Below are 25,709 nucleotides of genomic sequence, written 5' to 3' on the forward strand. Positions count from 1 at the left end.
CCAGGGCTGTTTTTGCCAACAGAACTCCTGCAGTTACAATCTCTCTATTCTAATCTCTTCTAATCTTAGGTTATTTTGAACTCTCACAACACTGATAGGTGTAAAATGGAATGAAAAAGTATAAAGCCACTAGAAAAAACAATATTAGCCACATACGAATAAAAAGAAATAGGTGATACAAGCAAATCAAAGAGCTAGATTCAACAAGCTAATCCAGGTGACCACCCAAAGCAGCTGATAGACATGTCACAATGGGTCATCTTACCCTTATACAATTCTGAAAGTGAGTGTTGTATGAAAAGTATAATTATGCATAGAATATTTAATACTTGTAGCCAGAGGCAAAAATCTTGTTTACCTGCAAATCAATATTGTTGTCAATACAACGTTCATTCTTCTCTGCCAGAATCTTCCCATAGTTTTCTGATTTGGTAAGATTTTCAACTCCAGTTGTATCTTTCACTTCTGCCTCCAAATCCTTCATTGTTTCAGTATCATTTTTTATAGTAACAGTATCAGACATCCTCATTAGCAAAGGTTATTTTAGAATTCTACAGGGAACTTGAAGCCTTAGCAAGCAAGAAAAAAATTTTAATTCAGTTTGAAACATCCCTTACATTCAGTTAGTGCACAACACTGACTAAATATCTTCTATGTTCCAGGAATAATGTCAAATATACATGGATAAATGCAAAATTCCTGCTTCCAAAGAGCATACAGTTTAGTGGCAAATATATCCAAATTAAAAAAAAATCATAAGACAATGAGATAAGGGATATAATAAGGGTATGAGGTGATTTTGATGTGCACACCACTGTGAAAGTTCATAAGAAACATTAAGGAATAAGTCCTATCCAGATGAAAGGTAATGGATGGAGAGTTATATACTGGGCTGACATCAGAAACCTTTTTATCTGAAGGGATATTATGAGTATTGTCCCTGTCATAGGGACAAAATCTTCCTGTCATAGCTTCAGAGCTTTCATTTACCATTCCTAAAATTTCTAATTTCTTAAATTAACTTGCAATTCCAAAAGGAAATAACTTTAAAAATAGTGACATTCTATACAAAATACAGTTGTGAATTTGCACTAATAACTGTCCAGCATTATGAATCAAGCACTGAAAACTCTCCTGATTTACATGACTCAGGGCCAAACAACATACATTACCAGATGCTTTAGTACTTCAAAGGAGATCAAATACAAAAGAAGCCAATATATTTCATATCTTCAGTGAGTTTAAGACAACAATGGGAACTTTACACTGAATATCAAATAGGAACCTATCAGATAGAGCTCTCATTTTAGGACATATGAAATACGTGAACCTGAAGAGCAGAAGTTATAAACCACTTGCTATTTTTTTCTAGACTTATTGAGATATAACTGATATATAATAACATATAAGCCTAAGGTGTACAATATGATTATTTGATCAGATCAGATCAGATCAGTCGCTCAGTCATGTCCGATTCTTTGCAACCCCATGAATCGCAGCACGCCAGGTCTCCCTGTCCAACACCAACTCCCGGAGTTCACTCAGACTCACGTCCATCGAGTCAGTGATGCCATCCAGCCATCTCATCCTCTGTCGTCCCCTTCTCCTCTTGCCTCCAATCCCTCCCAGCATGAGACTCTTTTCCAATGAGTCAACTCTTCACATGAGGTGGCCAAAGTACTGGAGTTTCAGCTTTAGCATCATTCCTTCCAAAGAAATCCCAGGGCTGATCTCCTTCAAAACGGACTGGTTGGATCTCCTTGCAGTCCAAGGGACTCTCAAGAGTCTTCTCCAACACCACAGTTCAAAAGCATCAATTCTTCGGCGCTCAGCCTTCTTCACAGTCCAACTCTCACATCCATACATGACCACAGGAAAAACCATAGCCTTGACTAGACGAACCTTTGTTGGCAAAGTAATGTCTGTGCTTTTCAATATGCTATCTAGGTTGGTCATAACTTTCCTTCCAAGGAGTAAGCGTATTTTAATTTCATGGCTACAGTCACCATCTGCAGTGATTCTGGAGCCCAGAAAAATAAAGTCTGACACTATTTCTACTGTTTCCCCCATCTATTTCCCATGAAGTGATGGGACAGGATGCCATGATCTTCGTTTTCTGAATGTTGAGCTTTAAGCCAACTTTTTCACTCTCTACTTTCACTTTCATCAAGAGGCTTTTTAATTCTTCTTCACTTTCTGCCATAAGGGTGGTGTCATCTGCATATCTGAGGTTATTGATATTTCTCCCCGCAATCTTGATTCCAGCTTGTGCTTCTTCCAGTCCAGCGTTTCTCATGATGTACTCTGCATATAAGTTAAATAAACAGGGTGACAATATACAGCCTTGATGAACTCCTTTTCCTATTTGGAACCAGTCTGCTGTTCCATGTCAAGTTCTAACTGTTGCTTCCTGACCTGCATACAAATTTCTCAAGAGGCAGGTCAGGTGGTCTGTGGTATTCCCATCTCTTTCATAATTTTCCACAGTTTATTGTGATCCACACAGTCAAAGGCTTTGGCATAGTCAATAAAGCAAAAATAGATGTTTTTTTGGAACTCTCTTGCTTTTTCTATGATCCAGCGGATGTTGGCAATTTGATCTCTGGTTCCTCTGCCTTTTCTAAAACCAGCTTGAACATCAGGAAGTTCACGGTTCACATATTGCTGAAGCCTGGCTTTGAGAATTTTGAGCATTACTTTACTAGCATGTGAGATGAGTGCAACTGTGCGGTAGTGTGAGCATTCTTTGGCATTGCCTTTCTTTGGGATTGGAATGAAAACTGACCTTTTCCAGTCCTGTGGCCACTGCTCCAGGTAATGCAATCCATCACCTCACATAATTAAATTTGTGTGTGTGTGGTAAGGACAATCTATTTCAAAATGCATCAAAAAAATGAAGATAAACTGAATAGGTAGAGGGATGGGTACAGATGGACAGATGCAGGTTAAAGCAAGTATAATAAAATGTTGATGGTAGAATGCAGGGGTGGTTAAATGGTTTCACTGTAAAATTCCTTCAACTTCTCTGTGTTTCTCAAAATTTCATAATTAAATCTTGAGAAGGGAAAAATCCAGTAGACCTTGTTTTTTCTACATGGAAAATTCAAGATTTCTTTTCCTAAAAGAATGTTTTGCAATGAAATACCTAAACCTATCTTAGGAATCCATAAATACATCTGAAAAGCTTAAAAAAAAAAAAAAAGTCTTCCTTAATTATATTCGTACCAAAGTTAAGTGATTCATTCTCAAAACAGTAAAGTTAGTAAGGGGGAAGAGGTTATTTAAAGTGTTCTGATTGCTTACGATTTTGAAAGAAAAATCTCTAATTTTTCTTAAATGATAAGAGAGGTTAGGTTACCTGATGTGTCCTATGGATTTGGGATTGTGGTGTTCCACAAAAATAAAATAAAATAATCCAAGGTTCTTTTTCACAGTTGTCAGCCAGGATGTCAATTGTCTTGACCCATTTGGAATCTGGCAGGAGGAGTCCCATGTCCTTGTCACCACTGTAGATTCCTGGACTGAAATGGACTGTCTTGGATCAAATATATCATATCTCTCAGCGGCCTAAAATTAAAACAAAATATTTTAACAAAATAGCCAAGGGAAATTAAATACTACACAGTAATTTGGAAATTAAAAAGACTACTCTTGGTGACTTTACTGTTTTCTTGTCCTAAACGAGGGCCAGAACACTTAGTTCTACACAATTCTGACATACACTGGTCTTGTGAGCCTGAGTAAGTCATGAAGCCACCTAGACTCTTCTGCTGTAAAAGCAGAAGGAAGAAGAAAGCAAGGGAATAGATATATAATAAGAACAGAGTATATGGTCAGTGTTGTAAGGGAGATGATGATTTTCATTTTAAAAGTGTGCCCAGTATCAGAACCAGGGAATTCTTGCCTCCAAGAACTATGATTTTTAGAGTTTTCTTCCAAAGCTACAACTCCATGGATATAAAACAGTAATTTTTAAAAATAATCACATTCTAGGTTTTTAAAAGAACAAAAGCTGTAATAAGCCATTTAACACGTTCAAAGAAACACACATTGTCTGTTAAAAGCAAATGTCTATAAAGGGTGACAGACTATTTTTAAAGACATCTGAAAGATTAATGCCAAAATTCTCTCAGTGTCATCTGTTTTTATAGTCAGTTTCATTTAAAGTTTTCTCTTTTTTTTGGTACAAGGGACTACATCACAGCAAAAAACACTTTGTGTCGCTCTTCCATCTTCCTTTGACAATCTGTTGTCAATAAACAGGACAGCACAGTTTTAAGGTGAACAACTGCACATAATGGGGTCTAACCACCAAGAGATGTAATACTAATACTGCTGAGCATACATCACAGAAGAATTCACATCTTATACTAATTCTTTAAAAACGACTTGGAAATGGAATTATTTTGAACCCCAACACAGATTCATATTAGTTTTCATATCTCAATTACACTGTGTTTGACTACAGGATAACAGAAAAGGACGTATTACAAACAAGTGTTAAACTGTTTTCTAATTGACATCGTCATTTCAATATGACCAAGGTTGCTGGGCCACTAAATATAATGACTAGGCTTAAGAAAAAAAATCCACCTGAAACAAACCAAAAAATACTTAAATATATTATTTTTCTCATTTAAAATTTTTTCTCTCATAAAATGGTAGACACAAGATGGCAGCACTCACTAAGCAGCAAAATTCTTTGCGTTCTTGCAGAAATTTTGTGATTTAATTTTGACTTTTTTACATTCAAAACTCTAAGAGAGCATGGTTGCAGTTCACTTAAGAAGTGAGTAAGGTATCACGAAAGGAAAAGCTGCAAGGGATAATGAGGAGGAGGCACAATGTGAAGAGGTGAACAAGGATCAGAAGATCTTCTAAGGACCCAAGGAATCTTAGGGACCACCAAATCCAACTGTATGATAAACATGCAAGTTATCAGTGCCCAGAAATAAAATGACTTATCCAAAGTCATACAACCAATTTATATGACCAATACTTGCTAATAAGCCACACTACTTGACAACAAATTAATGAGTGCTGCTGAACCAACTGGCCAGTTATTACCTGGAAAGGAAGTAGCAGTATAACAGCAAACTCAATGCATTAGCATTAGTGTGCGTGTGCTCAGTCAGGTCTGACTCTTTTCAATCCTACAGACTGTAGGGGAGTCGGACACGACTGAAGCAACTTAGCATGCATGCATGCATTGGACAAGGAAATAGCAACCCGTTCCAGGATTCTTGCCTGGAGAATCCCAGGGACAGAGGAGCCTGATGGGCTGCGTCTGTGGGGGTCGCACGGAGTCGGACACGACTGAAGCGACTTAGCAACAGCAGCAGCAGCAGACTGTAGGGAAAAAAATATTTAACTGATAAATGGTTAGAAGATTTGAATGGCTTAAAGGTCAAGCACTTGCTGCAGTATCTCTCACAGAGTGGGCACTCCAAAAATGTTATAATAGCTTTCTTTCATGGTAAGAATCACCTTAGGCCAGCAGTTGGTTGAAGCTTTATCTGTTGTGTCCTGGCTGTACCCTTCATGATAGCAGACTGACCGAGGCCCACATAGGGTGCACAGTGGCCTTGTATACCTCAACTTTTCTTATGCATAAATCCTACAAAGCTCAACAGGAGAGAATGACTGGAGTTTGTTTGAATGTGCCTATGTTGGGGAGGAGGGTACTTGCCTCAGTGTACAGCCTCACTGGGCTCTCATTAGAGCTTTGCCATTAAACATTAAAAATTCACATCAACTTTACTTCTCAAAAGTAATAATGTATTTATTTTAAATACAAATGTTTTCCTCTCTAAATCTTCAAGTAAAAGAGAGATTCCAGCTTCTTGGTACTTACTACAACAAAATTACTTTTATTGTGGCACAAAGCCTGTATTTCTAGGGTTACCTAAGGCTATGTGGATGTGTAGGTGTCAAGGACAGGAAGCCACAGACAGAAATGGCAGATTATATCTCTGGCACAACACTCAGGAGTCAATTAAATGCACCTTCCTTATGTAATAGATAGCTATACAGTAAGTCAACATGATTAAGGAACTTAAATGAATTGGGTAGGTTTCTACAATAGAAAGAAAAGGAAAAATAATATTGACATCTATTAAATGCATACATCTGAGTACCTACTGTTACTGATATTTAAAAACTGAGCTTCTGAGAATTTGTTCCAACATAAAACAAATTTTATTTGTTGCAACAAAACATAAAAAAAAAAGATGTATATATGCACTCAACATTCAAACTCGTCTTTGAAAATACATTCTTCCAGCCAGTAATGTTATTTATTAGGGATATATCAGAGATTTGATTGCTTCCCTGGTGGTCAGCTGTAAAGAATATGCCTGCCAATGCAGATGTGGGTTCGATCCCTGGGTTGGGAAGATCCCCTGGAGAAGGAAATGGCAACCCACTCCAGGGTTCTTGGCTGGGAAACCCACAGACAGAGGAAAATTCCATAGCCCCGTGGGTTATAGTCCACAGGGTCACAAAAGAGTTGTACAGGACCGAGCAACTAAACAACAGAGATTTGATTATACACAATTTCTAAGCTACCAGGTAGCCAACAAAAGAGAAATGCCACATGTATGTATTATACATAATAGAATCTTCAGAATCTTATGCACAGAAAGGCTGGCATCCACCCAACACCATATGCAAATGGGCATTAGAGGGAAAAGTAAATTTTTATAACCTAAAAAAGTTAAACTATAAAAGCATACGAATATAGGAAATATTTCATAATTATTTTGTGAGAGTCCTTCCCAAGAATGATGTAAAAATTTAGAAGCTATCAAAGAAAAATATTAACAAAATTTACAATAAAGTTTCAATATATTTTTGTATGACAAAAATGTAAGAGATTAAAAGGCAAATCATGTAACAAAAATATTTTCAATACAAAAGGGCCAAAATCTTTAAAGTAAAAAAAGGTCTTAAAAACCAAAGAGAAAAGGAGAGAAATGGGAACCAGAAATTTATAAAAGAAATACAAGTAACTAGCACCAAAAACTACTCATAAACAGCCTACCAGTGCAGGTACTGTTCTAATACCTTTCATAATTAACTCATTTAAAACTCATAACATGGAGAAGGAAATGGCAAAGCAATCCAATATTCTTGCCTGGAAAGTCCATGTACAGAGGAGCCTGGCGGGCTGCAATCCATGGGGTTACATGGCTGAGCATGCATGAATGAGGGTGGAGGGAGATGGGTTGGTAGCAATAAACTGGTAGAACTAAAAAAAAAAAAAAAAAAAAAAAAAAAAAGCTCCTAACAATTCTAGGAAGTAGGCTGTATCAATATCCCCATTTTACAGATTAGGAAACTAAGGCACAGATAAATTGCTTTGTCCATGGTCACACAGATGCTAAGAGTGGGATATGAAGCAGGATATGAACCCGGGCAGACAGATACTCCTCTCTAAGCTCTTACCCAAAATGCTGTATCATCATTAATATGTACCAAGAAGAGAGACAATTTGGGTTTATAGAGCATATTTATTTCAAAAAATACTTAAAATGTGTAGTAACTTGGTAACACTGTGTTCAAGAAAGAAAGTAGTAGATTTACCCTTTTCACGTAGATAGTACATAATAGTACAGAGATCCTATTTTTATTTATGGTTAGTCAGGCTAATTGCTACTAAATTAGCAGAACTGTCAGGTAATCATCCGGTTTCTCTTAATTTCCCTATCTCTTGTGATCTTAAGTATTAAACTATGTAAACCTGGCTGGTAACAAGGATTCAGTTTGTGGTGAAGGAACAACATGAAGCCAAGGAGCTTACCAATGATAAATATGCATAGTTAGCTACCTTTCTCAGGGTAACAAAGCAGGGCAGAATTAGGATCGACATTTTGAAAGCATATGCAGTCCATGAATGAACAATTTCTCCAGTGAAGATTTCAGACAGAATTTTCAGCAATAAAAATTAACCACTGCTAATTCAAAGCCTCACCTTATTCTGCGTAGAGCCTAACGTATGTGGTTCTATGAGTATGTTAGGTGCTCAGTCATGGCTGACTCTTGGCTAACACATAGACTGTGGTCCACCAGACTCTCTTGTCCATGGAATTCTCCAGGCAAGTATACTGGAGTGGGTAGCCAGTCCCTTCTCCAGGGGATCTTCCTGACTCAGGAATCAAGCCGAGTCTTCTGCGCTGCAAGCAGATTCTTTATTGTCTGAGCTACCAGAGAAGCCTATGTGTTTATATAGCACAAAGAACTGAAAAGTTACATAATCAGAAAAATAAATATTCTAATTTCACACACTGAAAACCAGTTTTTTCTAGATAAAACATCAAAAAGTTATTTAAGGGAATCCCCTGATGATTCAGTGTTTAGGATTCTGCACTTCCCCTGCGGGGGGCCTGGGTAAATCCTCAGTCAGGGAACTAAGATCCCACAAGCCCATGGCTCACCCCCATCCCCCAAATAATTATAATTTTGTTGTGGGAAAGAAATGTGGCCACACAGGTTAAAAAAAATTTTTTTTTCACATAAATATGGGGGGGGGGGAGGAGTTACATTATTTAAGTTATCTGAATAGAATTTGGCACTGCAATGTCACTTTATTAGATAGACACAATGCTGTATTTTTTTCCTTAGAGAAGAAATGTAATCGGGCAGGCACATTTATTAAATAAGCCAAATGCACAAGATCAACATACAACTTCTCCTAAGGTTAAAGACAGACACAAACCATTGGCCAAAGGCCTCTACTTGGAAAAGCCAAAAAAAAAAAAAAAGCCCACAACTATCCATGGTTTATGCTATATTTAGAAATAGTGGAAATACACATTCTCAGAGTCAATCACTTGTCATTTACTTGAAAAAGAATACAAGCAGCAACATTTCAAAATGGTAACTGCCTATGTGATTTATAAACAGTTGCTGTCATCCAACAAAAGGTATGGAGTGACCTCAGGAAGCTGCAGCAAGTATTAGCTATATTATTAAAAATGAACAGAAGAGAAAGAACTACCTTGATGCAAAGAGTTTGCTAAACCCAAACGAGGAGGTTAATAATGACATTTATCAATAAACACATAAAATATTTTAAGATGATATTAAAAAGAGGAAAAAAGATAAAAAGAAAAAAACTTTAAAAAAGAGAAAATAATTAAAAAAAAGAAAAGTAAAAAGGTTTGGTAAATTAAAGAATGAGAGGGAATAACAGATTAGTAGAGTCTTATAGTCCATGAGGTCGCAAAAGAATAGGACACAACTTTGTGACTAAACAACCATCAGATTCTGAGACAAATTACTTTTATTAAAAAACTTAATGGGGAGGTAAGGTGTTACATGAATCTGCTGCATACAAAGATGCCAAAGGAAAAAGAAGTTCATTTAACGGGAACAGAGTATATGAACTGAGGCTAAAGACAAGAAATGTGACGATAGCTAGAGTTGGCAAGGGCACGGGGAGTGAAAACTCTCAAATACTATGAGTTTATGTTAGTAATCTGTGATAACAAATGAAGTTTAAATTTGTCCTATCCTATGCCCAACATTTACACTTCTGGATCTATACACCGAAGAGACTCATATATGTACATGAGGAGACTACAAAAATACTCACTGAATTGTTTTAATACAATGCAACTTATGGAAAAATTTTAAAATGACACAATCATGAATTGGAAGGATACACATCTATTTCGTGTTAGTAATTCTCTCTGGAAGTTTCTGGTGAGAAGCACAGGAATTTTTAGCATGTCTTTATTATTTTATTTTTTAAAGAAAAAGATCTGTAGCAAACAACAAAAGGTTAACAATTTGCTAATTCTGAGTAGTAAGTACTGAACATTTTGTTATAATGCTTTTTTTTTTTTTTTTGGTTCTGACATTTTATTAATTCATTTAATCCACCTAACAACCCTAAGGAGTTCTGAATGTCTCCATTTTACAAGTGAGGAAGCGGAGGCAGAGAAAGACCAGGCAGTTTACTCAAGGTTGCATGACTACTAAGTGGCAGAGTTAGAATTTGAATTCAGGTAGTCTGGCTTCAGAGCCCTTGCTGCTAGCCACTGCCTATATATACTGCCTCTAGAAACAAGGACGCTAATAGAACAGACAGTAATTAACTGGGGAGACCAACTAGATACAGAGGTTGATACAGATACAGGTTGCTGCTGCTGCTGCTAAGTCACTTCAGTCGTGTCCAACTCTGTGTGACCCCATAGACAGCAGCCCGCCAGGCTCCGCCATCCCTGGGATTCTCCAGGCAAGAACACTGGAGTGGGTTGCCATTTCCTTCTCCAATGCATGAAAGAGAAAGGTGAAAGTGAAGTCGCTCAGTTGTGTCCAACTCTTCGTGACCCCATGGACTGCAGCCTACCAAGCTCCTCCATCCATGGGATTTGCCAGGCAAGAGTACTGGAGTGGGGTGCCATTGCCTTCTCCGACAGATACAGGTTAGGAATGTGATAGTTATGACAGGATACACATGACTGTGCAGGTAACGCTTGCTACCCACTAAGAGAGGAAACATCAGTTCAGTTCAGTCACTCAGTCGTGTCTGACTCTTTGCCACCCCATGAACCGCAGCACGCAAGGCCTCCCAGTCCATCACCAACTCCCGAAGTCCACCCAAACCCATATCCACTGAGTCAGTGATGCCATCCAACCATCTCATCCTCTGTCGTCCCCTTCTCTTCCTGCCCTCAATCTTTCCCAGTATTAGGGTCTTTTCAAGTGAGTCAGCTCTTTGCATCAGGTGACCAAAGTATTGAGTTTCAGCTTCAAAATCAGTCCTACAATGAACACTCAGGACTGATCTCCTTTAGGATGGAGGAAACATAAGAGGGGGGAAAAGAGGATTTGGTGTAGAACAATCTCACTTCAGTTTTGTATACAGTATGTTCAAGGTGCCTTCAGGACATTCAGGGGGAGAAATCTAATCAGGAGTTGTACCATCACGTGTTAAGCAGAGAAGGAAAGGCTGCTACTGTTGACTGGGTAGAAGTGCTGAACAGACAGAAGTTCTGAATTATCAACCTAGATGCAGTTGCTGAGAAGGCACTGAGTAAGAAAAGAAGTGGACTTAGGAAAGGATTCCCAGGGAATACCAAATCCTTAGGAGATGGGCAGGAAGGTGGAGAAACAAAGAGTCTGCTGGATCTGGTAACAAGGTTAGCATGAGATGCAAAGCTAGGGGAAGGCTGTCAGGATAGAAAGCAGAGAAAGGACGGAGGGAAATTGGAGTCTTGAAAAGGAAAAAAGGATGAGAATGAGAAGGAAAATCTGAAGTAGAAAGAAATGAAGAATTGGAGTCAGAAGAACAAATGAAAGGACAAGCCTTACAAGTACTTACCATTCTCAGAAAAATGAAGAGAATGTGACAAGAAGCCAAGGGAATTCATATCTAATAAACACTTTTGTCTATTTCAAACCTAGGACATTATGTGCTAAAAATGAGGAAGTTGGGATAGCTTTGGACTCTTCGAAGAATGATGGGTGAGGATAAATATTGGAGTGAGTCTCTAGCGGGAGGCTCATTACAGCTGACTCCAACATCCAGAAATGTCTAGGCATAGTCCTTCTGAGAGGAAGTCTATAGATATCAAGACTACAGGTTTCTGAGATTGTTTAACTGAAGTCATTGCAATGGGAGTAAATGAAATGACTCAGGTGTTATCGAACAGCCATTTCCAGATCTACCATTATAACATTATATGGTACATTGCTTAAGAAGCCTAACAATGCCAATCAAAAGGCAAAAAGCTGGAGGCTAGGAATGCTAGAGTACTAAAAGAAGTCTTTCTATATTTCTATGTAGTGGGGTTCCTAGTTGGAGCTGATGCAGAGGCTAAAGAATGTGTTTCCCATTAGAGAACCAACGCAGGAGAGAAAAAGGGGAAGACAAACAGTTCAAGGTATATAAGGGATCATGGCCAGTACAGAAGATTCTAGAGAATATGGTGCCCTGAAGACTAACTGTATCAGAAGCTCTAGGAGACAGAACTTTAGGCAGGAATATTAGCAAATTCATAGCAAGCACTAGCAAAAGTGGCAGTGGGCCAGAGAAGGACAAAAACTGAAAGAGCATGAAAGGGCTGTTCATGAGCTCATGAGAGATGCTCCCTACGTATGTGTTAAATGCAGGACTCACATAAACATACCAGGTTATAATAAGATCTCTTGGCACATAGTAAGATCCCCTTTAAAGACCACATGGAAGAAAAAAGACTGGTCTTATCATTTGATCATGTTTTGGGAAATAAAGAACATTTGAAGGTTTAGATTCTTGGAAACTTGAGCACAGATAAGAAGGATGTGAGAGGAGAAATTACGATAATGGGCATGTAAGAAGAGAGAGTATAGATTTTTTGTTCCATACTGAGTTTGAATTGATTTTAATTCATTCTTTACATAGTATATTATCTACTGAGAGATGCTTTTAAGCAATGGAACCTGCTAAAGGGAACTATTTAAAGGGAAAAACATCTGTTTATTCAACCTTGACTTATCTCTTGGAATAATGACAGCCAGAAAAGTAAATTATTACCCTAATACAGAACACCAAAGACACTATCAATATTTAAGAGAATAAAATATTGTGTAGTAAAGAATTTGGCTGGCCTCTGTCTCTAGTTCCTGGGAGGTAGCATCTAAAATCTTGGAATTCGGGGGAATTCCCCAGCAGTTCAGTGGTAAGGACTTGGTGCTTTCACTGCCATGGCCTGAGTTCAATCCCCGGTCAAGGAACTAAGATCCCAAAAGCCACATGACAAGACCAAAAAATAAATTTAAATTCTTGGAAGTGATAGGAATACAGGGTACTGATTGTTTATGTTACTGAGGTAACTTATGGTGGAGGCCCTACAGAACTGATGTGAAGAAGATGACTCAAGATGTGGACTGGCCACACCTGAATGATTAACAGGATTATAAAGTTGGGGCTCTGAGCCAATGCAATATCAGCATGACCTCTGGGAAGGGAAAGGGGAGGTGAGAGACTGAATTCAACCGGTGGGACAATGATTCAGTCAATCATGCTGATGTCATGAAACACTACTAAAAACTGAAGCTTGGGTGAGCTTCCCCAAACTGTAGTATTCAGTCACATACCTGTACCAGAAGGGTAACACATCCTAGCTCATTCCACAGAGATGACGAGGGAAGCTTTGCATTTGGGACCCTCCCAAATCTTTTGTATCTGTTACAATAAAGCTGTAATGGAAGTTAGGCACTTTCCTGAGTTCTAGAAGTCATTTTAGTGAATTTTTAAAACCTGAGGGGGTAAAGGGAACCTTCAAATCTGTAGCTGGCTGATTAGAAGTGAGGGTAGACTTACAGAGGACCATGCCTTAACCTGCGAAGCTTGGTCTCATGCTGGGTTACTCAGTGTCATGAGCCATTGCAGTTATCAACCTTTTGCATAGTCTAGTCTCATTCATTACATTCTTACTAATGTGGTTTGTGCTAGGTTCACAGCATGATAATACCTGTAGTTTACAGTTCATGAATAAAAGTGAATATTGTGAACATAATCCCAGTTTATTCATCCATTCCTAATGCCATCAATGAAAAGGCATATCTTTATATGGCATGCTAGGCCATGCTATCAGAAGCCTTCAGTCTTTATGGTATTTAAGCTAGACTCTAATGTGGTATCCCTTTACTCCTTCAGAACTCTTTCACTTGATTTTTCCCCCCGCTGTACTACTAATATAACTAAATGAATTTATCTCTAATGTACTTTTTAATCCATGGCTAGCATTTCATTCTTATCACTGGATCACAATGGAAGTTCTTTGAAGGCCTTAAAGGTATTAAGCTCTGTCATCAAAGAGTCTCAGCAAAATTCACGCTGAGCTACTGGCACATTTATCTAATCTATCCAAAGGTTCTTTGATGGCTTATGTATTTCATCAACATGTGAAACTTCATTTTCTCTAGCATTTGAATCAGTAGGTTTAACATGACCCATTTCCTCCTTATGACAAAAAATGTTTCCTTTACAAGATTTTAATTTAGGTTACAATCGGCAGACATTCTGTTTTATAACTATTAATGTGCCACCCTTCACTTCTTGAACTGCCAACTACATTCTTTCCAACAAAGGATCACAACCCTCTTTCAAGAAAGCACCTAGGGATTATGTTCAGGGGAAAAAAGGCTCAAAAATGTTTTATTTCTTTTCAGTCAAAGAGCATTTCATGGTCAGTAAAAATAGCTTAAAAACAGCTTGAGGTAGAACAGGTGTTGTCTTTCAATGGCCACCATCTACAGTCATACTCTATAAAAGGATGTGCACAACAAAGTGCAAATACTATTATAGCTTGAAGATGCTGCTGCTAGGCATGTGTGCACACCACTGAGAACCTCCTGGTCTCCAGAAATTCACACTATCCCCTACATTTGTAGAATGAGCAGATATAGCTTCTGTTTAAAGTGCCTAAGGTTCTGTCCAATTTAATTAGTTCAAAATGAATAAATCCAGTCTAATACGTGCTTATAACAGGAAAACATAGATTTGTCATTGCTCTGATTAGCGTAATCAATTATCACATTGCAAAAGAGAACAAATGCTAACCAAGCTGTAATTTTTGAGAACTGATTTCTAATACGTTTCAGATTGGATTTATTAATGACTTTCTTTCATTATTCCTTGAACTATACCCACTACATCAAATTGTTTCAGTAGTTATTAATAGTTTATAAGTTTCTGTTGCTTTCTTTACAATTGTCACTGAAATTCAATGGGGCATTCAGTCTACAATTTCTGATGTCATTCATTTCCTACCTGTTAAAAGAAGTTGTGGTTTAGCTAGCACTTTGAAAATACTGAGATGATAAAATGTTCTACTGTCTCTCTCTAGTGATCCTGTATTACGGCGTGACATTAGATATGCTTGGTAATCAGCACTGCATATGTTCAAACTACTTGAAAAAAAAAAAAATAGAAAAGGCACGTGATTTCTGTCGAAGTGCCTTCTGCTGAAGATAGAAACCATATACCCTTCTAAGTATTTGAAAATAACAGAAAAGAGAGAAGATGTCAAACCAGCATAGTAGATTGAATAATGATTTACAGACACGATAAAGCAGTAACTCTTAATTATTTTTAGACCATAAACGGATCCGGCTTGAGAAGCTTATTAAACTCTGCAGGGATGCAGCACTCAGACATGAGTAGGTTCATGGACATTTTCCATGTGGTTTTAGGTTATTTAGAAGCACATACATAAATCCTAGTTGGCATCTCTTGTTTTATATTTTATATATGCATGTTATACAATGTTTTGTATGTGTGTTTTATATGAAATATAAAACAAGATTGTTAATTAACATTCAAGTATAGGCTTGGGAGAAACACACACATATATCCACACATGCACATGTATACATATATACACGCAGATTTTACACAAACCCGTAAATTTCAAGTGAGAAGGTGGGGCTGGGTTGAAAGATATTAACTGGAAAATAAAAAAAGAAAAAAAAAAGAAAGATATTAACTGGGCTTCAACCATTTATCTAGTTACTAAAGTACATCTGAGGAATTCTAGGGCTTAGAAGAACTTGATTGAAAAAAAAAAAAAACTATTAACTCTATTAAAGACATCTTCTATCAATTAGAATGGGGGTTCCTCAGCTAGGGAGGTGTGACAAGAAGATTTTCAGAGATGATGATTTTTTGGGGGGTTCTATTTCACTCCTACCCCATGTCCCACATGACCAAGAATCTGATTATATCGCAGAGAAGAGAACTATGACAATCAGCAGAGGCACCAAGAGAAATGTTACATGATTTCACAGAAGGGAGAGTTATACATGAAGATGACATTTAACTCAGCTCTGAAAACATTTTTATCTTATACATCTTACTTTGTGTCTTAAACATATATAACTTGTTAGCCAAAAATTTAAGCATCTTCCCTGATAGCTCTATGAGTTATCACAAAACCACAGTGCCATTAAGACAACTATGCCTTAATCAACTTGCTATCTTAATCTGTTTTACAAAGCAAAATAAAAACAGTATGATGACAGTTGCTAGGTTTGTTACTATGTACACATGTAAATGTTAAGTGAATTTCTGTTCCTCAGACCATTTTAAATACGAAGATATAAGGCACAAAATCTTGAAAAAAAAATTTTAAATGTTAAAAATCTTTAAACACATGAGACTTCTCTAGTATTTTGCTATTTTCTGTGACTCTACAATTATTTCAAAATAAAAAGCTAAAAATCCCATTGTACATCCACTGTATGACATTTGGAAAAATACAGAATGGTATATTAAAAAATATGACTTGGAACACAATTATGAAGTAGGTATTGTGTTAAGTTATCTTGAAATGTGAAAATTTTAAAGGTGTTTTCTAAGAAAAATAGGAAAATAGAAAAATAATTTGAGAGAAAAAGAATTCCCTTTAACAGTCTAAAATGTGTATCTTTGGAAGACAAAATATTTTAGACGACAATTTCAATATGTGATCATTTCAATCCACTTATAAGGCCTGAAACATCAATTTTTAAAAATTAAAGAAACTGAAGGGTAAAACTTGTTTATTTAAAATATATTTAACTATTACTCAATAGTTTATTTTTTATTAAGTGCAGAGTTTAACATAAAGTGTCGCCAGTCACTGCTATTAAATGACCAAAGAACATTTAAAGTCAAGTGCAGATTTGGTTCCAATGAAAATTGAAAACCTGGACAATGAAAATTTGGAGAGTGTATGTGTATGAGTGAAGGTTGGACAGGAAGGAGAAAGACCGGGAGATAGAGTAGAGAAGGAAGCAAAACGCTAAGAGGGAGAGAGAAATGGAGGCAGAAAGACTAACAGGACAGTGTCAAGGACACGGGAGACGCAAACAGGGACAGAGAGGCAGGAAGAAAGTCAGGCACAGAAGAGTAAGAGAAGGGGCGGGGGACAGCCAGAAAGCTGGAGCAAGGGGCCCAGAGCAGGGCACGCCAGGCACAAAGGCAGAAAAGTAGACAACAGTAACAGAGAGGGAGAGGGAGGGACAGAGGCAAACAGAGGAAAAGGGAGAGACAGTAGGGGCAGGGAGAGAGACACTCACAGAGAGACGGAGGCACCAGAGAGAGGGTGCCTCAGGTGAGCAGAAAGGAAAGGAAAGACTGACAGACACACAGAGAGGGACTCTGAGACACCAGGTAGAAATGCACAGAGAGGGAGACAGACTGAGACAAAGTGAGAAAGACTAACAGGCCAGTGGAGGGAGACAGAGGGAAAGGAGAGAGACAGAGAAGAGCCAAACACTCAGAAAGTTACTCACATGCACGCACGCGCGCGCGCGCGCGCACACACACACACACACACACACACACACACACACACACACACACACACACACACACACGGCGGGCAGGGAGCAGAGAGACAAAAGGAAACCTAAAGAACACAATAAATGAAAAGGGGTAAAGACAATTAAAAAGAGAAAAGCAGAATGCAACAAAGATGGATAAAAGCAGTTGTAGGTAAGAACTAAGAGTATGAGCTGTTAATTTTCATTTTTTTTCTTTCGTTGTTGAACATAAAATTTAAAACCTGAGCATAAAAAAGAAATGGTGATTGAAATTCTCCTGGCATTAGATTGAAATAATGTACCTAATAAAACTCCCTAATTTTAATAATAGCTATTAATACTTTCACAATTCTACTTACTTACACAATTGGGAATCAGAAAGAAACAAAAGAAAAAGGAATAATGATATTCAGCAACGAAAAAAGGCCATTTAGTGAGTTTTCTCCTGTCTCCTCTAAAAAAAGATGAGTTATTTCTCAAGATCAAAATAATTGATTCTTATGGGGGGCGGTGAAAACAATACAGCAATTCCAAAAACTGTTAACATTTTGGCTAAATCCAGGAAACAAGCAAGCAAAACTCAAAAATCTTCCAAACAAGTCAATTATATACTAATGGACATATTTCAGTTATTCAGTATTGCCCATATGGTGGGATTTCAGTTTTGAAGAATCATAACATATCAAGATAAATGTCAAAGTTTTTATATAGTATGATTAGAAATCAGTTCTCAAAAATTACAGCTTGGTTAGCATTTGTTCTCTTTTGCAATGTGATAATTGATTACGCTAATCAGAGCAATGACAAATCTATGTTTTTCTGTTATAAGCACTTTAAAAACTATTCTACCTCTTCTCCCAAAAAGGAATACAAAAATTTACATTGGGTTTGAAAGTTAAGGTTCTTTGTTTTATAATTTCCAAAGTCTCATCCACACTGTAGTGGTTACACAATGAAAAATTTTAAATGAAAAAGCCACTCAGCATGTCTATTTTGAGATGAACCTGAAGGAGAAGACATCTTCCTGACTGACAAACTATTCTGTTACACACAAATATCAATGAGCACTCAGGTAAACCATTCTATCAACAAGGTACAAAGAGTACCACAAATTTGGGGGTTAGGGAAGAAAAAACTTCTACTATTACTGAGAAGCAAATGAATCCTACTCCTCATTCTACCAACCTTAACAAACATATCTTTACAAAAAGAAACAAAAACCATTTTAAAAACAAGCTCTTGTGTTGGATTTCATCACAAGCCCCTAGCAAAATTAGGGTACTAAGTGAAGACGAATAACTCTTCATACATCTGATTTACCTTTTGAACACATTATTAAATGAATTAAGAGTCACATACCTTCATCGCATTGGTATTTGCTTCATCACACAGAGTGAATGAAGATGTACTTGCCATAGTATCATCTGTAAACTGATGCTCTGCATTGCTCCTCTACAGAGCTCAGTGCACACACAGCCGGCTGATTAGTCAGGCATTGGGAGAGTGCTGCAGGAGCGGTCTACAGCACTTGCAGAGGACTCAGACAATAGAAAGTCAACAGCTGTATGTTGTGATGTCAGTAACACTCTAGCCAGTCACCACCCAGAATATCTGAAATGGATCGGAAGCTATACTGAGCTCTTCATTAGCAATTCAGAAGCAATGATGCAAAAGTCTATGAAACTGTGAATGCGCTAAGACTATCAGGATTTTATGAGATTTCTCGCTATTAAATTTTTGTTGCACGCTGATGAGAAAAGTTGAGATTATTATATTTTCCAGAATTCCCTTAACAAAATGTATGAAATCTAGGCAGTTAATACATCAGGTTTTTCATAATGCTCTTTAACACTTCTAATGTCACTAACAAAAACCCTTTAAAAAAAACTCAAAGACAATCTGCCTACAAAAGCTGACATCCCATGATGGTTTCTCATCTTCAACTGATTTAACTGTCACAAAGAAACAAAATGCATTAAGAGCATAATTCCTTATTTCTTGTTTCTGCTAAAATTTAAACGAGCTGGCTTCTTCTGGCAAGAACATTACTTCTTCACACCAACAGATGGAGACAGCAATAGAACTGCGATCAGAAGACAATTCTGCCTTGTGTCAGATGTCTGTTGTCTATATTAGCTCAAGTGGTAGACTTAAAGAATGAACTGAAAACATCGTTTAAGAACTAAGAAAAACAAAATACTTGCCATAAACATACGGGGGTACTGCAAGGATCCTACCAGACATTTATTACCTGTACTATTTGAAGAAAAAAACGTATACCACTAACCAAAAATACTTTTCTCTGCCACTAAAATGGTTAAGTCTTATAGAGTTTAACGTATCAGTAGTGCTCTGTATACAAGCTTGCTGCTGCTGCTGCTTACATGTTCAATTATGTCCAACTTTTCTGCAACCCCATGGATTGTAGCCTGTCTGGCTCCTCTGTCGATGGGATTTCTCAGGCAAGAATACTGGAGTGGGTTGCCATTTCCTTCTCCGGGGATCTTCCCAACCCAGGGAACGAATCTGAGTCTCCAGCTTGGCAGGTGGATTCTTTACTAGTGAGAGACCTGGGAAGCCGTATACCAGCTTAGGAAATGGCAAAATGAAAGGCACTGTAACTATGTTATTGCTTTCAACAGGCTATATTTCAGACATATATATATATAGATTTAAGTTTGTAATATATATAAATCCACAAAACCTTTCCTGACTATTCAAAGGTGTTAAGACAGTGATTGTTGTCTGAGATGTTTTGCATTAATTTACTTAAAGTTTCCCAAAATACCTATTTCCTCAGTGTACAATCCTTTACCATGTCGTATACTTTTTGCTACTCATCTGCATGTAAGAGGTAAAAGCCAAGTACCAGTCTGGGTACCAAAACACGTATATCCAAGTCTCTAGCTTTTCCCCAAATGGCTCCTGCTTTCATTAAAACGTACAAGTGATATTTTCTCAGATAAAACTTTGTTACTTTTGAGAGATATAAATTCAAGGCAACATTCCTTAAAAATCCTAAAAAAAGCCCTTGTTATGAAACAGGAAAACAAACTGAAATGCAGAATAATGAAGGAACCCAACTTCACTGTAGCAAAATTAAACTGAATATTTCTACCAGTCAGAAAGGTCAGGATAAAACCACTTGTATATATGGATGCTATTTCAAATGATTCTATTTATCTTTGAGCTTTGGAAATTGTTGTTTTGTTGTTAGTCGCTAGGCTGTATCTGACTTTTTTTGCAACCCCATGGACTGTAGCCCACCAGGTTTCTCTGTCCGTGGAATTCCCCAGGCAAGAATACTGGAGTGGGTTGCCATTTTCTTCTTGAGGATATCTTGTAGATACAGGGATCAAACCTGCGTCTCCTGCACTGGCAAGTGGGTTCTTTACCACTGAGCCACCAGAGAAGCCCTTGGAAACTGTAAGGTCTTATAAATTCAAGTAACTCTGAATTAATGAAAAATCATAATAAAGAATATTTTAAAATGTAGTTTCATTACTGTCAGGTAGAGGTCTCCCTCTAACTCTGAAAGAACTTAGCTGTCAATAGTGAATTCTATCAATAGTGAACTCCTAATTTAAGAGCAACCTATAACATGCTAGTAAGACACAAAATCTTCAATATTTTCTTTGGATACTATATCATTAACTACATAAATTAGCTTTGTTGTACCCTATAAATGTTCAATACAAATAATAGTGAAACAGGTTAAAAAAGGTTTCTTATAATACCTTGGAACGGTGCTTAAAACATGGTACCAAGATCAGGTAACAAAGGAAACTTTCAAAGAACAAATCCTCAATAAAAACAATATGAGTTAGGGGGTTCCCTGGTGGTCCAGGAGTTAAGAATCCGTCTTGCAACATGAGGGACACTGGTTCAGTCATGCTGGTCCAGGAAGATCCCACATGTCCGAGGGCAACGAAGTTCACGTGCCACACTACTGTGGCCTGTGCCCAGAACGAGAAGCCACCGCAACAAGTCCACGCACCACAACGAAGAGCAGCCCCTGCTCGCCTCAACTAGAAAAAGCCTGGACGCAGCAGTGAAGACCAACCATAGCCAATAAATAAATACATCTTAAAAAAAAAAGGAATATGAATTAGTAAGATTTAATTTTTTGCTTGCATCTCAAGTTTAATTCTGTACATTTCTGAACGCTCAACAACTTCCTCTGCAAAAGCATAAGCATACTGACTCTATTAACAGTGTTTAACTATAGTTATAACGTAAAAACTAAATTCCCAACCGAATTAAAGGAACTGGGGCAACTATGGGACTAATAACAGAAATTTAATTTTCTAAATCTAATTACTGACACTGCTGATAAACTTTCTTAATTTTTTGGTGCCTGAGCTCTTAAGAGGTGACTTTTAAGTGCTTGACCTTTAAAGGTGAAAACAACATTTGAACCTAAATCTCTCATATATTGCCTAAGACATTTTGAATAAAAAGAATAATGACTACCATAACAGGAGACACCTTATGGGAGCCAACTTTTTAAGAAATTTAACATTTTTTTAGAAGTGGCAAATCAGTATTTTGCAATCTCCAATGTAATAGCTGATTCCAGCAAAGACTAGGAATAAATGACAAAAACCTATCAGATGAAAGATCGTTACTGAACCAAGATAGTCTTTGATTACCGTTAACTTTTTTTTAGTCTTAGATGAATATGTTTATCATAAGATACCGTTAACTTTTAATTTCAAAGAGTAAAAGTTAAACCAGCAGACTCTACCTTACTCAAGTGAGCAACTTTAACATCACCAATAATAGGACAGGCTAATATAATTGGGGACAAAAAAAAAAAAAAAAAAACAACACTCACGTAGTACTCATCTGAAAATATTTAAATGGAATCTGTCATGATAAAACAAATAAATGTAGACTGTGAACCATTCTACAAGACAGCTAGCTTGAAGTCTTCAGATATCAATATTATAAAAGGAAAAATAGGCAAAATTATAAAAGACCAGAGAGATGTAACAAATATAAAGTGGTTTGAGGATTTCTGAGTGGTTTCAAGATTTTTCAAAAAGTTATAAAGGATATTAACTAGTAACTGGGGTAGCATGAATGTGGCTGGTATATTAGATAATAATATTATCAATGTTAAATTATGGGAGTGTGATAAAAATATGAGCGAGTGAGGTGAAATGTTTAAACTGGTAAAGCCAGAAGGCTATCTGGACATTCACAACACCATCTTTAAACTTCTCTGTACAACCTTTTCCAGCAGTCCTCCTTTTCTCTAGCATTTTTTTATTCATTAGGATAGTAGTCTTAGTGTAAAACAGCTAATTAGATACTACAGCAAGTTTCTATCACATGTTACTTGGAAGTAGCCAAACATTAACCTTATCTAACCTGTTGCCTTGTGAGCTCTTACTGGATCTGATTAATTGTAAAGGTGGATAATATAAACATAAAGGGATTGTGTCCCTCATGGAATGGACTCCTTTCATTTCATAAAGCATGAAGTTCACTCCTGGACTGCTTTCTCCACAGTAGTAATGAGTCTCGTGATCTTATTACCTATATTTAGAAGTCATGCAAGCATTTTTAACACTCACTGTACCTGAGATTTTCCCCAAGTGAAAGTATTTCATGATTTAAATGTTTCCTGTCTGTTAATACACGTGCTGCTGCTGCTGCTGCTAAGTCACTTCAGTCGTGTCCGACTCTGTGCGACCCCATAGACGGCAGCCCACAAGGCTCCCCAGTCCCTGGGATTCTCCAGGCAATAACACTGGAGTGGGTTGCCATTTCCTTCTCCAATGTAGGAAAGGGAAAAGTGAAAGTGAAGTTGCTGAGTCTTGTCAGACTCTTAGCGACCCCAAGGACTGCAGCCCACCAGGCTCCTCCATCCATGGGATTTTCCAGGCAAGAGTGCTGGAGTGGGGTGCCATTGCCTTCTCCATAATACATGTGCTGCTGCTGCTGCTAAGTCGAGTCAGTCATATCTGACTCTGTGCGACCCCACAGACTGCAGCCCAACAGGCTCCTTTGTCCCTGGGATTCTCCAGGCAAGAACACTGGAGTGGGTTGCCATTTCCTTCTCCATTGCATGAAAGTGAAAATTGAAAGTGAAGTCGTTTAGTCGTTTCCGACTCTTAGCGACCCCAAGGACTGTAGCCTACCAGGCTCCTCTGTCCATGGGATTCTCCAGGCAAGAGTACTGGAGTGGGGTGCCATCGCCTTCTCCGAATACATGTGCAGTTAACATTAAAAATATATAACATATTAAATGCTTCAGAACTGATCACCTAAGATGAATATTAATATACTTTTATTTTCTACCAGTAACATAAAATGTGATATCCTGTAGTATGCCAAGAAGTGGTCTGCAAATATTAGGTATTTCCTCATGACAAAAACCGTTAAAGAAACATTCACCCATATCCCCAATTTTAAAGTTGAAAAGACAGAGATATAAATGGATCAAGTGATTTCTTCTGTGTAATGTTAGACCCAAGTTGTGAGGCTGACTTTATATTCTACAGCCTTTACTCTTAATTGGTACACTTGGTACACTGTTTCCTCTCTCTGTAGAAATTAAGGATAAACAAATATTGGCTCAATTATGAAAGACCTTTAAAATCAAACATTATAGTTTAAATGAAAAGATTTTTAAAAGGAAGAAATACACCAAGAGCTAGGGGATATATACTTATAAAGCACTCAACTATTATCTCCTTTAATACTTTCAATTCAGGGGGAAATTCATTCTACTGAGATAATTCAATATCAAAGATTAGCATCAACATAATTCTTGCAAATCTAAGTTAAAGATAATAAGGCAGAGAAGTTAAGAATGTAAACTAGGAGATTCTTAGAATAATCTACATATAAGATGACCATGGTTGGGGTAAAACAAAGATAGTGGAGAGACACCTCAGAGCAAAATTTGGCTAATCATGAATGACTCATCAAAGAGAGGGCTAAGTCAAGGATAATCCAAACGCTTTTAAAAACTGGGTAACTGAAAGAATGTTATGAAAGAACCATAAAGGTATCTACCATGGGAAACTGGTCTAGAGGCAGAAAAAAACCATTAGTTTCTCATCTACTCTTGGCTGGATACTCAGTCGCTTCAGTCGTGTTCAGCTCTTTGCGACCCTATGGCCTGAAGGCTGCCAGGCTCCTCCATCCATGGGATTCTCCAGGCAAGAAAACTGCAGTGAGTTGCCATTCCCTCCTCCAGGGATCTTCCCAACTTAGAGATCGAACCCACATCTCTATTCTTGGCTACCACTCACCAAAAGCAAACAAGCAAGTAAACAAATACATAAACTCAGTTATCCTCTTTACTTAACATGTCAAAGAAGATTCGAGAATGGTAAGGAGGAACTGAGATATTCCCAAGTTAGAAGAACAGAGTCAACCTTTCATAACCAGTGGAATACCCAAAGTGCCAGCCTCATAGACCTCCAAAGATAATTACAGAAATAAGGCCTCAAGACAGTTAAGAATAAAGTGAAATATTCCATGGGCAGGAATTGGGAGTCATGCTTATAAGGCAGGATTTGTGAGAATTTCCCTGCTATGAATCTAGTGGCAAACAGGACAAACTGCCCTCAAGGATCTTCCAAACTTTCTAAGTATCTTTGAATTCTACCTTCACAGGCAATATCCTAATATAGGCAAACGTTATTTCCTGCTTGGATTTCCCCATGAGGCTTCTTACTGGTCTCTAACCTTTTAAACAGTCTTAACATGTTCAGTCGCTCAGTTGTGTCCACCTCTTTGTGACCCCATGGGACAACAATCCACCAGGCTCTTCTGTCTATGGAATTTTTCAGGCAGGAGTACTGGAGTAGGTTGCCATTTCCTCCTCGAAGGGATCTTCTCAACCTGGAGATCAAACCTGCATCTCTTGCATCTCCTGCATTGGCAGGCAGATTCTTGACCACTTGTACCACCTGGGAAGCCCTATTAAAATGGTCTTGCCCCTTTCTAATTTATTCTTTACACCACAGATGGTCTAGAGAAAGATACAAACATTATTGTATCAGTGTGGTAAATGCTAGGACAGGGGAAGAAGCATTCAAGTGGGCCTTGAAGACTAGTTCTGGAGAGGCAGAGAATGTTTTGTGGAGGAAGTGACATTTAAGCTATCTTTTGAAGGAATCTGCCAGATAACGAAGCAAGAGAAAAGTATTTGGGGGAGAAGCAACAATATGAGTGAGAGCCAAAGGCAGAGGAGGAGTGAATTTGGTGCATGGTAAGAAGCTCAGCAGGGCAAGAACTGTTAACTAATGTACAGATCTTACTTAAATTCCTTAAGCCAAAGAATTCTTCAGTTTCCCACCAATGTCTTCTTCCTGATGGAGGATGCAATCTGGGATCTCATGCTGCACTGTCAGTCTGCTTACTCTCCTCCAGCCCGTGAAGGTTCCTCA

The 25,709-nt window shown here is 37.7% G+C and overlaps 1 protein-coding gene across 17 annotated transcripts in view; it reads right to left on the reverse strand.

Annotated features, from left to right (window-relative positions):
• The window catches only part of R3HDM1 (R3H domain containing 1), a 163,256-nt gene that overhangs the window by 92,691 nt on the left and 44,856 nt on the right, over nucleotides 1–25,709 (reverse strand). For 14 of the 17 annotated variants that reach the window (XM_024980908.2, XM_024980906.2, XM_010802110.4 and 11 more), the window contains 2 exons: nucleotides 3,359–3,567; nucleotides 359–569 (listed from right to left, as the gene is read on the reverse strand). In XM_024980908.2, coding sequence (XP_024836676.1) covers nucleotides 359–529 — 171 coding nt within the window. In that variant the 5' untranslated portion in view covers nucleotides 530–569; nucleotides 3,359–3,567. Of the gene's footprint in view, nucleotides 1–358; nucleotides 570–3,358; nucleotides 3,568–18,657; nucleotides 19,189–25,709 lie in introns of those variants that run through there. The other 3 variants (XM_059878539.1, XM_059878528.1, XM_059878560.1) reach the window with 3 other exon arrangements.

This window comes from Bos taurus, chromosome 2, assembly GCF_002263795.3.
Source record: "Bos taurus isolate L1 Dominette 01449 registration number 42190680 breed Hereford chromosome 2, ARS-UCD2.0, whole genome shotgun sequence".
Taxonomy (NCBI): Eukaryota; Metazoa; Chordata; class Mammalia; order Artiodactyla; family Bovidae; genus Bos; species Bos taurus.